The sequence below is a fragment of the Etheostoma spectabile genome, chromosome 9 (genome assembly GCF_008692095.1).
Source record: "Etheostoma spectabile isolate EspeVRDwgs_2016 chromosome 9, UIUC_Espe_1.0, whole genome shotgun sequence".
NCBI lineage: Eukaryota > Metazoa > Chordata > Actinopteri > Perciformes > Percidae > Etheostoma > Etheostoma spectabile.
Genome location: NC_045741.1, coordinates 17994777 through 18010628, shown reverse-complemented (window position 1 = coordinate 18010628; position 15852 = coordinate 17994777). Strand labels below are relative to the sequence as shown.

Genomic DNA, 15852 nt, shown 5'->3' with positions numbered 1-15852 from the left:
TGTGTTTTTATTTTTAGCACTTACCTGTTTTATCATGTAGCACTTTGGGATTTGCGTGAATATAAAGTGCATTGAAAATTAAATTTTTTATTATTGTTATTGAGCCATCGTCAAGGTGATCAATTTCAGCTGTGTTTTTCCTACTGTGTCAAGTCCAAATGTCTGCCGTGAAAAAGGTCTATTGTCTCTAACAAACAAATATTGATGTCGATCCATTTCCAAGTAAATCAGTATGTCAAAGTTTAATTTTTATTTAAACAAGGCCCATGAAAAATTCATTTGTAAAATGGTTGTATATAAAAAGGAAATATGCTTATTACTTGAACTTTTTTCAGGTATTGGACAAACTTGCAAAACTGAAAATTGGTTGAAATAGCATGCGTTTTTCACAAATCCATGCAAGGGGTTAGACTATTTTAAAGCTATACTACACATATATGAATTATCTGCAATTATCTCCTTCTCACATATATAAACACAATCCTATACGTAATTGGACAAATGCACTAGGCATTGGGTTGTCACTGTTCTTGTCTTCCAGTTTTAAAATCGGAAAATCTATCAAACTACTCAGTGAAATCCGTTGACATTTGAGGTAAACAACGGGCCTCGTTTATGAAATATGCCTTATTCTACGACCATCTTCAGTAAGCATCCAATTTATCACTGTACTGTATTTGACATGACTCTGACTATTATTATAGGGACTTGTGGGAGGTTTTAAAAACATTATGTTGTATTATTGTGTTTACAAATTATTTATGTGTTACTTTACAGTATTTTGCAGTACATTTCCACACTTCCTGTATTTGTCCTGAAAGATTGTTCAGTTGAACTACCAAATTCATGCAGTTATAAATGTTACAAGATCAATATTTTAAATTGGTGCATGTTTTATTAGTTGTATTAATTATTACAAATGTTTTTTCCTACAATATCACTATGTAATTTCGGCGTCATGACGTCAGTTGTGTTTGGCTCCAGTCACTGGTCAGCTGGAGCCAAAGAGAGCTGGAGTGTCTCCTGGTAATGCTACACTTTTAGAAAATTGCAGCTGTCCGACTCAGTTCAGAATATTTCTACCATTATTTTAAGGGACAGCTTGGATTTTTAGAAGTGGGGTTGTATGAGTTAGGCTACTTATCCATAGTCAGTGTATTATCTACAGTAGATAGCAGTAAGCACGCCCCCAGTTATCGAGAAGCAGATAGGAGGACTGGCACAGAATCTAAGCAATGTACTACGTGGACAGGGGCTGCAGAAAAACATTTTTGCCACATAAAAAGGCCCTTTTAATAAAAAACATGAATTGTTTAAGTGTATGCTATATTTAGAATATTCTCACTCATTTAACTTGCCATTAGACAGCGGGAGGAGCTGAAGCCATTCTGTGCTCTTGTGGCCCCAGACTCCATTGCCAAAAACGTTTAAATTTCCTATTTAATATAGTTTTAAGCAGACATCATAATAAGAAGTGGCACATCTTTCACAAGGAGCACTAAGGGATTCCAGCTGGCAGTGATTTTTTTTCAAGATAGTGCCCCTTATATCTAACCTTTAAAAACTCTTAAATATTGGTTTTGTCATTCAACTATTGATTGGGCTCTCTTTCCCATGAACAGGTTTTCTTACAGGTGAGCTCTGGGTAAGATTAAATAAAAAGACTTGTTTGATACTCACACAACATTTTAGTGACCTGCCGGCGACGTGCCTTCTGCTGTTGTGATCGGATGCTACAGAAGATGTCCTGTCCAAAGCCTGTCTTCGCCTCCAGTGTCTGACGCATCTTCTCTCGCTTCAGCTGTAACCCGATGAGCATGTAGAGAGCGCTGATGGTGAGCATGGGCAACATGAAAAATAGCAAGGTGGTCACCTGGATGGTTAGGTTATACATCCAGCGTGGTTTTACTAGTGTACAGATTGCTGAGTCAGGAATCTCCATGGTTATGTTACCAGCAGGGCTAGTAGAGCGACGTTGAAGGACGTTGATCCCATGCAGACTTGTGTTTGGCAAAGCACACAACACCGACACACCCCACACTGTAAGTATGACCCGCTTGGCATGGGTGCGTGTCACAACATACTTTGCGCGTAGCGGGTGAACCACAGCAATGTACCGCTCCACGCTCAGCGCTGTCACGTTGAGGATAGACGCCAAGCAAACAGTCTCGAATATAAAGGTTTTGAAGTAACAGCCGCCCTTCCCCAGGAGGAAGGGGTAATTCTGCCACAACTCATACAGCTCTAATGGCATGCCGAGCAGCAGCACCAGCAGGTCTGACACCGCCAGGCTGAACAAGTAGTAGTTTGTTGGCGTCCACATCACTTTGTTGCGTGCAATGACAGTGCATGTCAGCACATTCCCCACCACACCTACCATGAAGATGACCAGGTAGATGTGGCAGATGGGAAGGAACACAGATGATCGACGAGGTCCCAGATATTTCTCCAGGTACTCTTCATCTGTCAGACATGCATCATCCATATCAATGTGGCTTACGTTCATGCCAGAGGTCAAATTGACACATTTTCCCCCAGGAGGACAAAGCCAGCCATCTTTTTCAGCCATTAGATCAAAAGAGCAGTTGTAAGATGACATCCTGCCAAAGTAATAAAAAAAAAAATAGATGAAACAGACATCAGTATTCCATTGTAAAACAAAAGTTTTGAACACACATGAGAATAAAGTTTAAAGTAATGTCATTTATACAAATAGATTTCTACTAATAGTTGAACAGGAATAAAGGTTTTGTTGATTACTGCAAATGCACGCGTGTCAGCACAAATGAGGAAGGAATTGCTTCACATCTTGACCTTTATCTCTCTTCATCATGTTTCCTGACCATCTTCCCAAACTCTGAATTAGATTAGTCTGGCGACCTGTCGAAGGTCAACCCCCCCTATTGTCAGCTTGAATCGGCTCAAATCCCCTTTAACCCTGAATAGGATAAGCGTTTACAGACAATAGATGGATGGATGGATGAATTAGATTTGCTATGCCTGCAGTTTCTTCCACTACATTTTTAATTGACTTTTGACAGTGAACAGATTGAATAAGATTGAATTGCCATCTGCTTCCTGCCCTTGAACAATAACTCAAAGTATTCACAAGCTTTGCCTTGGTTCTTTGGTGAATACAAATATGCAGACTATTCTTGAAACTGATAGCAAAGTAACCATCAGAGAGATAATTTTATTGAGGTCAGCCAGTTTGCTGTAAAATACAGTAACTGTTTTTGTATTATCAATGTATGAAATCACTACATTTATGGCACTTACCTGCTGCTAGTACCAGCTCAACTCGACTCAGCCGTGGTGCTCGTGACCTAATGCGACACACACAGAACGTCAAATGTGCGTTGTTTTTGATTCTCGGTATGTGGCTGTTGCACATACCGTTGTTGGAGCATTTAACTGCTAAAGAGCCAAACATTTTTAGCTGGGAGTTGGTGGAGACCAAAGCAAAGGTAAAAGGAGAATAAATATTAGACTTACATTTAAAAAGGATCAGTTATCACATGCTTGATAGATCGTAGATAGATAGTTCTTTTTTTGTTTTGTTTTCTGTTGTTCAGTTTTCTTTGCTTGACATTTTTTGATCGTGGATGAATACACATTTGGAAAGTATTTACAGTGCCTGTTTTTATGATAATGAAGAAAAATGTCAGAGGACTGGGCTATTATCTATCAGGCTACATGTACACAGGGTCAGTTTATTATTAGTTTTGGTCTTTGCATGGGCTTTATCGACAATGAAAAATATGGAATATCACTATTCTGAGTTTGTTTTCCAATCGGGATGGGGGGTTTATGTGCTAGACTATTTATTTGCCAGGATTGGTTGCCAGGTAACCAGGGATTTTGAGGAAATTACCTTTCCCAGCCGAGATATACTGATTAAATACCAGTAAACATGTTATTTGGTGAGCTTTAGAGATGTTAGTAGGTGGATTTTGAAACCCACGGATTTTGTTACCTTGAGACAGAACCAGACTAGCTTTCTTTAACCTTTAGGCGACTGCTTGTGCATTTCAGAGGCAGGGACAAATCAGCAGATTCTCATAGACAGCAGTATGTCCTTGAGATGTACTGTACCTGCTGTTCAAAGGAGCACATATCAGAGAGCAGTGACTCATTCTATTAATTCTTTGGAGGCTTTTGAAGTTCCGGTTGAAGGAAGTAATTTAATAAAAATTATATCCCAGGGTAAAGAACGTTATAGGAACTTGGACAAGATGAAAGTTAAACACATCAGTTAGTTATGTTGATCCCATCAATAAATGACTGATACTGTATCAAAGCATTTTTGATGTATTATTCTATGAAATTTCATAAAACATGAAATACATTTGATTATGCTTACAGAGAAACTTTGGCTTTTGTTAGACTTGAGCTAATGTAGGAGGAAAATGAATTGAAATGTGTAATGTGGAATTGTAGCTGAATGTAAATTTCTTACTTGGAACCATTTTTACCATTTTTCAAGTGAGAGCTGGATAATGAGACTGAAAACACACACACACACACACACACACACACACACACACACACACACACACACACACACACACACACGTATAACATAACATCTTACATTCCAATTGAAATGTTGACTTCCAGGTCTCAGGAGGCTGAACAGAAAGTGAATTTGGACAAGATGAAATTTAAACACATCAGTTACTGTACATGTTGATGACCCTATCAATATATGATATGAAAGCATGTTGTCAGTGTACAATGGCAACACATTTATTGCTTTACAAAAAATTGCATACCATTAATCATGTCCATGTGGCTTTAAAGTGTAGCCACTAATGTGCCATAAATTCCTTTTTCTATCCATATGGTTTCTTTTTAATCACGGTATATTAGCATCTTCTGCAAATTAAAGGCTCAGGGACAAACTTGGGGTGCAGGATGCAAGAGCATATTAACATTAGGTTCAGTGCATATTCCAAAGAAAAACATAGTATGCTTCATAAAAAATAGATCTACTACTATAATATTATTTCAGTCCTGCAGGATACAGGCTCTACAATAAAATGTATATATTTATTGATGACATGACCATTCTGCCAGTCGTGCATCTCTAATATTATAGTTCAAAAATGTCAGCAGCATTGTTTTTGATTTATTGCAAGATTATCATGCACATTTTTCGTGTCTTTTGTTGCTTGTAAAGTTAATTGCCATGCCTGAGAGTCATGAGTGAAACAAAGTCACAGTACACGTTGCTCTAAAACTAAAGAAAGTGGCAGTCTCTTAAGGATTTCAAACTGTTGTATTTGATCACCTGGCCAACAGGTATGTGGTAGATATATGTGGTAGATTATACTTTATTGGTCTCCAGTAAGAAATGTATCGGCTTTTGAATGTCATAATTTATAACCAGTGGGTAGCTTAAAAACTCACTTGTACAGTAAAGCCTCTGTGCATCAAATAACTACATGCAATGTTGACTACATCCTGCAGTGGATGCAGTAAAATGCAGGACTTTTAGAGTGGCTCTGTCTTTACAAGTCTTGCCTAGAGTATATAACTCATTACAAACAGTGCAGTTGGCCAATCCAGTGACTAGAAGCAGTTTTGTCACTAGGGTAACTACAAAACTTTGAGGTATGCTTCAAAGCAGCTTTCCATTGTTATTGTTTTTCTCTTTCTTCATAATGATTCCATGAGTAATCCACTTTGCAAACCCAAATAATGTGCCTTTAAGAAAAGTTAAAGTAACAGTAAATAACAACCATCTTTTGCACTGAAGTCAATGTGAAATTGCTTATATAGTCAAAAATGTATTCCTGGGGGGCGCCTGGTAGCTCACCTGGGTTCATCTCCCACCCACAGCCCTTGCCGCGTGTCATCCCCTCTTTATCCCCCTGCTCTACTGCCAAATCTTCAGCTATACTAAAGAAAGGCAAAAAAACCAAACTATTATCCAAAGAAATAATTGTGTAAATGTATTAAAGTGCATGAATGGTTGCTTCTTCTTACTTTCACTTGCTTATGTGTCCATGTAGTCAAGTGTAGTCTTAGGGAATTGGGCAAAACCTGAATGTGGACTTTCTCAGACGCGCCTCTCAAAAGTAATTTTAAAAAATCACTTTAATAACCGTAGTCATTTTGATCCATCACCTGATGCACTGACAAGACAGTCTCTCTATTCTGTATTAACATGCTGCACCTTTCATGACATCATTTAATATTTATGCTCCCTCTTCAAATTATCACTCCAAGATGATGTGCTTCTCTGGTCACTGTCATCTTCTTTGTACAGTTATACTCAATTATTCAAATTTAGTATTGCTCAAAAGAATGGCATTATTCACATTGTATTATTTTTGGCTGAATGAGCTACCAGGACACTGAGGGCCAGATGTACGTACATTGGTGATCATAGTGTTATCAGTGCCATGGCCAACCCGCAGAAAGCGCACGCTGTGATACTTTCACTTTTAAAGCTTTAGTCGTATTTACCGATCCTACAGTTCATTGGGTAATCAGTGTATTTCTCCGCCCACTAAACCGTAAATTGCGCACATTTAAACGTGCACATTCGTGGAATATGTTTGTTTTCTGTTTCTGTAGATGTGTTCCTTGAGTGTCGGGGACAGTTGGTTTGTGGGTGCAATCAATGGTTCTTATGACGTTCGGAAAGTTGGCGATGGTCCTGCTTGATGCATGTTATTTTTTTCATTAGTGGTGGGGAAAGGTATGTATTGACTAGTGCGCTGTGGGAAAGCGTTAAGTACACGAGTGCTATGATACGTGCAGACTGCGATATTCCCAATGTTGATGTTTGAAATGATCAGGATTCCAATGTTTGTAACTGTAATATTGCACGGCTGCTTAATCTGTAAAGCTTAATGATTTTTTTAACTGAAAAAGTGTAATCCTTGTGGCAAAAATAATTTTCTTGGCCTATGTCTTCGTCTTGTTTGGATTCCTGCTGCCATTTCTCCAGAAACTCCCACTTTCCCCTTGGCCCACCCATGAATGCATATGCGTGCCACAGAAAGCGCTATGTGCCATTTTCAGTTCCTGCGACAGGCAGTCTGCACTCTTACCTCAGTCCCGCTTGTTTGTACATACCTTGCAATGCTTTTACATGCATGTTGCGAAACAAATACATTTGGCACTGAGTAAGTTTGCATTTAGAAAGGCAAAATCAAATAATTTTGTTTTTTAACAGAACAGCATTTGTTCCTATTCTTGCCATTCTGTACTCTAATAATGACATTTCAGGGGTTTTACTTCAAGAAGTAAAGTAATTTCCCCCCACAAAATCTGTTATGCTCAAATTGACAGTAGCTAAAGATACCACTTTAGTAAATGAAGATGAAAGAGTAGACAAATTAAATTGTAGCCTCAGTTGTAGCCTCAGTGTAGCCTAAACAAATATTTTGTTGGTTTCACGCAATATTAGAGTAACAGACATTTCCAATAATGTGCACTATCCCTTAGATAATACATCAATTGATCAAGTTATTTTTTAATGGCATTTTATAAAACAATGCTTATAGAATATCAATATTCACAAACAGGAGATTTTCATTTTTATTATTGGCTCGTAATAAAAGGATTTAAAGTCTTGTTTTAAGTGTGATATTTGTTAAACCAACCCTAGCATTTAAGTTGAAAGAAAAAATTATTATAGTACAATATGTTACCCACCAAGATATACGTTTTCTTTATAATTGAGGCACTGACTCATAGTGATCATCAAGTGATTTTTATAATTGATAATTGATATACAATACAGTAATTTATCTCTTGATAAGTCACTATGATAAATACCTTTCCAAAGAGCGTAAATCTGCTTACCTGAAATGTGTTCCCTCTTTTTTATTTCCCGGAGAAACACAGATCAGTGTCTTGAGTGAAGTGTGAACAATGTGCTGCTCTCTCATTCCACTCTCCTCTTGGTCTGTCGCTCTCTCCTCAAGCCTCACTCTCGATCACACACATACAGTACACACAAACACAGAAAGCGCTCTTTCTCTTTCTCTCTCTCTCTTTCTCTCTCTCTCTCTCTTTCTCTCTCTCTGTCATTCTCCCTCATCTCCATCCTTTCTAGTAGCTGGACAGAGGCGGAGCACAAAACCTCAGTCGGACAGCCCTGAGAGCGGCGCTGACAGATGGAGCCCTTGGAGGACCACCAGATTGCAGGGGCGATGGGCAGAGCAGGTCTGGAAGGTGACCAGGAGATCCAGAGCAGCTGAAGAAGACGGGCAGGATGATGGCCAGACGGGCAAAGCAGCTCTAGTAAATGACCTGAAGGTCCGTCTTCTAGGTACACGGGACCCAGAAGACGTGTACCTACAAGATGGACCTTCAGGCTGTTTGCTAGCGCTGCCCTGCCCGTCTGGCCATCATCCTGCCTGTCCTCTTCAGCTGCTCTGGAACACGGCACCCCTCTGGAGAGTGGCCTGGGTTCTTAAAAGACAGCTGGCACTAATGACCTAGCTGTAGATCAGACCAGTGGAGAGATGAGCAAAGACAAGTAGCAGGACAGCAGAATGGAAGGTTTAGCTGTGTTTTCAGCAGAGACGACTGAGCACTTCGGTATGGATAGCTCACTGGAGATGAGGTAGGAAGTCGGCAAGGACAGCTAACTGTGGCTCTGTGGCACTGGGCAGCTGAGAGTTGGCTGTGCTAAACTGCTGGGAGAGCCATGAATGTCAGAAGCCACAGGGACCACTTCTTCCTCTGGCGACTCTACAGTACCCATTGAAAATAGCAAGGTGAGCAAGGATGAACACTGGACCTTAGGGCTGCTTCTCAACTTTTTCATTGACAACTAATAGAAATCCAGGTATCAGGGCAAGACGCATCGTTACAGGTAGGCAGAGTCTAGCAGGCATAGTCGTTGCTAGCATGCAAGAGTGAAGACTGAAGGCTAGCAGGCCGGGAGTTAGCGGAAGAAATAAGTCCGCTGGTGTTGTTCACCTGATGTTCATAAACTCTTCACTGGTAAATGAGATTGAGGTGGCTCACTTTTATAAATAGCTTGGAGTGCACCTGGACGACAGCTAGAGTGGGCTGGAAACATAGATGCCCTCTACAAGAAGGACCAGAGCCGGCTCTACTTCCTGCGGAGGCTCACGGGTATCAACATCTGCAAAATTATGCTCCAGATATTCTACCAGTCTGTAGTGGCCAGTGCAATCTGCTACTGTGTGCTGGGGCAGGAGATGCTAACAAGCTCAACAAGCTAGTGATTGGAGGAGGAGTTGAGTTGGCAAGCTGGTTGAGAAGAGAGGTGTCTTCAGCCAAAGACTCATACCCCCAAAGTGTTTCACTAAGCAACACCAAATTCTTACCGCTGGCCATCAAACTTAACCTAATGCCCATTCTGTTGCAGAATAGACATCAGTGGACTGGGAGGCTGCTGAGATTCTCTATCTGGACTCAAAATTACATCCGCTGTAAGTGCTGTACTTACATGCACCTTATGATTATCTATCTATCGATCGATTGATCTATCTATCTATCTGGCATTTAATAGTGTTTTAGAGATGATTTCACAACAGGCTCTGAGGCAATTCCTTTTTGGACTGAATGAAGCAACATGGGCACAAGAGCAACAAAAAAGGGACCCACTTGTAAAAAAAACATTGCTCCATTGGGCTACTAGTGGTCAAAGAACTCCACAGGGTACCTTTAGTTTAATAGCATCATACTGGTATACTTGTAGTGTAACAGCAACTCAAGTTAAAAGTCACTGGAGACTTGCACCTAGGCCGGTAATCTGACTAATAATGTTCCCACTGTATCACTATCAGTAAACTATGCCAAGGTGTAGTTGGGCTACTCAACCTCCATAGCCAATGTGCACACTGATTCTTTAGTGTAATTGCTTAGTGGTCAGCAGGTAATTGAACTGTATTTTTAATTTTACTTTCCTTGAATGAAAATGGAATTGCTCAAATAACTATACCAGCACTCTACACCATCAGTAAATAATAAGTCAAAGGCTTCTAGGCAGAAGGTAGATGTGTTTATATCAGGTACAGGCCCAAAGTTAGATTTGAATTTAGAAATAATCTAATTTCCCAGAAGCTGTCATTTTCCCACCCAGTCTCTGATTAATCCAAACACAGAATCCTGAGGCAAGATGATTTCATGAGAGAGCTCCCAGTTTGCTGAATGAAACAGACTTCTTTAAATCTATTCCAGTTGTCACACAGCCTCATAGCCTACGAGCCTATAGCCTGATTGCCTATTTAGTGATCAGCTTGACATCAGGAAGTACTTTTATTACCTGGCATGTTTCGTGAACTGAGTGAATAATGTAATAGCATGCAGGTATCACATAGCATTTCTGTTTTTCATGAATGATAAATCTCTGCTGAGCAGATGTTTACGACTGATGCATGTTAATAGATGATCACACTGACCTTTTCACGCACCCACGTACTCACGCACCAATCATTTGGAGAGAACGATTAAAAAACAAGTAAAAGTGACAGTGTTGTAGTTAATGATGCAAAAATCTGTTACGTGTTATTATTTTTTATGAAATTATTTTTGAATAATTCCACCAATTGAAAGAGATAATAAAAGAATGGCAATGTGAAAAATGGAGGTGATATTGCTTATTATGACAGGAACGAATGGTTGTTAGCATAAATGCCATTGTCAGAACTGCCAATGCTGCTGCTGCTGACTGCCACTCACTGATCAGCAGACATTCAAGTTCTTGCACATATGCTGACTGAGGACAATTTCTATACTAAAGGCATACATCACATGATCACTAAGTGGGTGACATACTGAGCTGGATTGTCAGATTTGTTGTTTTTGGGCACTGTGGTGTCAGTGTGGGTTCTGTTATTGCCCTGTCAGTTTGATAGCTTGTCCTTTCAGTGAAATTCATTATTTCTGACATTGTTTCACCAAACGTCTGGCTGAGATGCCTGGAGGTTTGAGGTTGAAAAGCCAATCTCAACAGCTGATGTTTCTCTAAAGAGTCTTTAAAGTTGCATGAAGCTGGTTTACACATTGGTGGCTTTTGATAGCAAATTCCTTAAAAAATGTAACATGCCAGTTCATAGATAAATCCCTATTACATCCTCATTTTGTTTCAGAGTGGACAAGACAAACATTGGCCCCTGCTAAACAGGCCTATAGTGTGTGTGTGTGTGTGTGTGTGTGTGTGTGTGTGTGTGTGTGTGTGTGTGTGTGTGTGTGTGTGTGTGTGTACAGTTTTGTGCAGGATATACAAACATATATTGGCTCTATGCCTGGGATTTTTATTATAAACCTTTTATATAAGAATATTAGGAACATGTATAGCAAAGTTATTCACTCAGTAATGTAAAAACTGTCTTCTCTCCAAATGATTTCTGAGGAAACGGCTGATTTGATTTTTGGGAATGAGTGCAGTTACAGAACATTTGACTCAACACATAATTTATCAGTCCAGCTGTAGTAAAAAGGAGAAAATAATTCTGATTGCTGGGAAATGACAAGGACAAAGAGGCACAGCAGGAAGAAGAACCTAATGGACGTGGGATAACAGGTTTGACTGGTCTGATTTGGGCAGTTTGGGTGGCTGAAAAAGACTATAGCACCTGATATAATCATTTCTCAGACAAAATCCCCATAAAAACACCTTTAGACATCTAAATAGTCAATTATTTTTTCTATTAAATGTTCAAAAAGCAATAAAGGTGACCATATTTAAACTCTTTCTTAGCGCCTTAATAGGTGACACCGATAGGGTTGTGCTGAGTAATGCACTACAGATAGATTTTTCCACATTTCTTTATATTAGTTATAATGATAAGTTACTATTAGTAGTATACTATTAGTAGTATTTATCATAATTGTTGGTAAAAGTCTGAAGACTTGACACAAAGAATGTAAAAGGCACCTAGTAACTTTTGCTCTGTGGCAGTATATTGTATGCCAGTATAGTGTATTTGTAAGGTGAACATTGGTATTCAAAGGTCTTCAGCCTCTTTCAATCATGAGAGCACAGTAGAGCATTGTGCTGTCCATTGGTCTGAGTTTTAATATGCAGGTAACATGAGGTGGGTGGCAAATAGCAATTATGCATATTTCTCAAATTACACCTCCAACCTAGATGCTTGTTCTACACTGTTCATAAAGCACAAGCGATTGCGACACATTTCTTATTACAGTTCTCCGAATAATGGATCAATATGATTGTGTATCAGTGTGGGACAACATTTTACTGGTGTAACAAAAATTACCTTACAAAACCACTTTACAGAAAGCTCTACTAACTAACTGCAGAAAGATTTCATGAAATGGCGTATGTATGACACGCCAATTCGTATGCCATTATTGGCGTGTTATCAAGACACATACTCCCTTTTAAGCATGTATGTCAACATCGTTTGGCCTCCATGGACTTACAATACCCTGCAATTGGGTGTGAATTTACACCATGGCAATTAGTATGAAAGGGTGAAAATCCACATAGGGAGGCTGGTCGGAGTGGTGAATGGGTAAAACACAGGGCTTTCATCCAAGAGACCAGGGATCGTGTCCCATGTGTCTCGGTTCCTAAACTCAACCGTTGCTTTCACTCAAGCCAACGCCATTCTTCTCTTCCCTAACTCAACCATCGTTCTTTTTGAAAATCCAACTCTGTTGTTGTTTTCCTAAACCCAAACCAGCCCGCGTGTGACATTTCCTAAACTCAACTGTTGCTTTCTTCTTGCGATAACACGCCACGTGGCGTTTATGTTTACGTCTGTTGTGTACATGCACAAGGATCTGTATACAGTGTAGACATACATGTGGATAGCTCATAATGCGCCCAGATAACACATCATGATATCCCGTTGGACTAATGCTGTATCTCAATTCTAATACTTCCGTCATTACACTTTCATGTAGTACACTGGTTACTGCTAAATGTCCATCTTTTTCTTCGAATGTTGAACTACAACCATGCAAAGCGTTACTACTACTAGCATTACTGGCATTATTCTGACTATATGAGTACAGTATATTTGTAGTATATTACAGTATATTATTTGTCGTTTCAATCGCAACCACTGCAGCTTCCTCATCTGCTGTTCTGTATTAAATTACTGTTTACTCACTAGAGATCACTGAGGACCACCGGATAATTACATGTGTGTATATATATATATTACATACTGCATGTGACAGGTTGAGGTTTTCACCTCCCTCTTACCTGTGCATGTGAGTGCACACCAGCACACCTGGGACTAATTCCCTTTCGATTGGGAGCAGGTGGGAGCTCTATTTAAGCCTGTGTGTAGACTCATTCTGTTTCTGTCTTCTCCTGTTGGGTGTGGAGACGCGTCTGGGCTGGCGTGTTGCATGCATTTTGCCGCTGCCAGAGGTGGTCAGTCTGCTGCGGAGTGGTAAGGACGCTTTTTCATCCTTCGTCCTTTCATTGTTGTAGCTGGAGTAATGCTACTTCATCTCCTGGGCACTGCCAGGTACTCTTGAGCAAGGCACCGTACCTCCCCAACCGCTCAGGTCCAGCTGGCAGCCCACTCACTCTGACATCTCTCCATTAGTGCATGAATAGGTCCTGAGCATGTGTGTGTATTTCAGCCCTGTGTGTAGTGATTACTAACAAAGCAGAGTGTAAATTGTAATTTCCCCACTGGGGATTGATAAACAGTATAAATATAAAATTATAAATTAAATAGAGCCGACTTAAGCGGTGTTCATCTATGTGGATAGATGAACACCTGGGGCGTTGGGTGCCTCGGTAAGATGCATGCCTCCCTGTTTTGACCCATTTGGTGTTTATCAAGATCTGACAGTCTTATTTGTTATAGTTGGGTGCTGTGTGGTTGGGCTGATTGCGTGCCCCCCTGCCAGGGTCTGAGGGCGGTGTGTCCTGTAAAGCGGTGCCTTGAAAGTGCCTTGTCTGCCTGTTTGCTTACAATGTATTGCGATCCCGTTTTAATGGTGTGTTTACACATCACAGCTGCACCGAGGTACAGCCTTGTGCATGCCGCTGCCACGTGCCACAGCTATCTGAGGGGCCAGCGCTCCCTGGCACGTTTCTCCTCCCACTCTTTCTGTTCTGGATTTGGGTACAGATTATTCTGGATACTGGATACCGTTATCGGAAATTTTAGGTTCTCGAGTGTCATAAGCCACTCACATACTGTTTATATTACAGATAGCTTTCAAAACCACACATACGACCATTCTACTACCGCACAGAGGACATTTAATCATGTGACCGTAACCATGTGGTCCCTATTATTGAGTTTAAAAAAGTTGATATTTGATAACAATGTACTTTCTTGAATTGATGTGTGCTGGAGCCAGAATCAAATACTGTTGCAGGTTTACAACATGCTCTCTCTATAGATCAGGTCAAAGCAGAACCTTCTGTTATATATCTCCCTCTGTCTTTCCCTGATAGATTAGACCAAAACCAAACAATTAACGTATAGAAAGAAACCTTCTGCTGCACAGCATGAAATAACTTTCTGTCTCCAACCCCCTGGTGTCTTAGACTAGATTAGGACAAACAGAATGTTTATTCCTGTAAAGATTTGCCATATTCACACAATCTTTTTGTGAAGAATCTGTGACGGAGCTTGACCCCAAGAGTGCCGAGTTTAGAGCATGTCCTCCCATTGGACAGTGAAGAAACCAATGAGATGCGCCCAACACATCACTATGCCATACATGTAGGGAATAGAATTGTCCCCAGGAGCAGGGAATATAATTGTGATACTGAGAAAGATTTGAGACTGACTGATGTGATTTCTAAAGGGGAAGCATGTTTCTCAGTCCGCTGTCAGCTGCAGTGTTACATTTGCTTTTTGACATGTCATTTTCATCATTCTGTTTAATTAAATCTTTTGTTTAAATCTTCAGTTGGACCAAGCCTCTCCTTCCTCAGAGATTCAGAAACACATTTCTTAACATTCTGTTTAATGTAACAAGCCATGTTAAGCATGTAACCAATGTGAAACTGAGTTAGGTTTAGGCAATACAAATATAGGATCAGTAAATCTTCAGGGATTGGCTTTAAATTGGTCAGGCAAAACTACTGAAATAGGAATGTAACGTGATGTTACGGACGTTATGGCATCACAAACTAAGGTCCGTAAAACTGTTAATTTTAAAATGACAGTGGACTTTTAGTTTCACCCAGGACAAAAACTACCGTCTACTGAGTGAAAGTCTTGTGTTGGCTTGTGCCCATCCACTACCCCAACTTACCATACTTCGTCCCCTCATTTCCTCGTTTGTTCACACAATACTTATTTAAGCCAACTTTTGCCCCGCAGGATCCGCAGGTCAGCTCGGCTTGTGGAGACAGGCTGATGGTAGACATGATGAGACAAACTCTGACTGTCAATACCTGTAGTGACCGACATCTATTATCTATCTCTGCTCTTTCCCCACTGTGGGACAAATAAAGGTTTTCTCATCTTATCTTATGTCACTCAGGATGAGCCAATTGCCTACAAATGCCTTAAGGCATAGGCTCAATCACTACCTTGGTGGCCCCATAAGTAAACACATGCAGCAACCAGTCACACCTTAGGCTATTCCCATTCAGCTGATGCAAAACACACAACAAAAAACAACCAAGTGATGGGGGTAATGTCTCTGTGAAGGGATCTTAAAAGGTGTATCCTTAAAGTCTAACACATTGAATGCATTTTCTTCCTTTTAAAACTAATTTTAAGCATTGTTAACACCCATGTTTATTAGCTTGAAGTCTTCTTCTTCCCTGTCTTTATTGCAGCCTATCTTGGTATGTATCCACCGTTTCACAAATTTAATAAAATCTAAGCCATCACAAAAATGAATGTGGACAGTCATGAATTTAAAATTATTTTCTTCCTTATGAGTACAATGATTAAA

At 40.0% G+C, this 15852-nt stretch overlaps 1 protein-coding gene and 1 long non-coding RNA gene across 2 annotated transcripts in view; both read right to left on the bottom strand.

The window, feature by feature from the left end:
- Window positions 1-2630, bottom strand: part of nmur1a (neuromedin U receptor 1a) — a 5919-nt gene extending 3289 nt beyond the window's left edge. The window contains exon 1 of the mRNA XM_032525540.1: window positions 1681-2630. Within this exon, the coding sequence (XP_032381431.1) occupies window positions 1681-2599 (919 nt within the window). The 5' untranslated portion in view covers window positions 2600-2630. The remainder of the gene's footprint in view (window positions 1-1680) is intronic.
- The window catches only part of LOC116695327 (uncharacterized), a 16552-nt gene extending 3720 nt beyond the window's left edge, over window positions 1-12832 (bottom strand). Inside the window, exons 1-2 of the long non-coding RNA XR_004333427.1 lie at window positions 12822-12832; window positions 11689-11693 (exon numbers count right to left, since the gene is read on the bottom strand). This is a non-coding gene — a long non-coding RNA (uncharacterized LOC116695327). The remainder of the gene's footprint in view (window positions 1-11688; window positions 11694-12821) is intronic.
- Between the last annotated feature and the right edge of the window lie 3020 nt (window positions 12833-15852).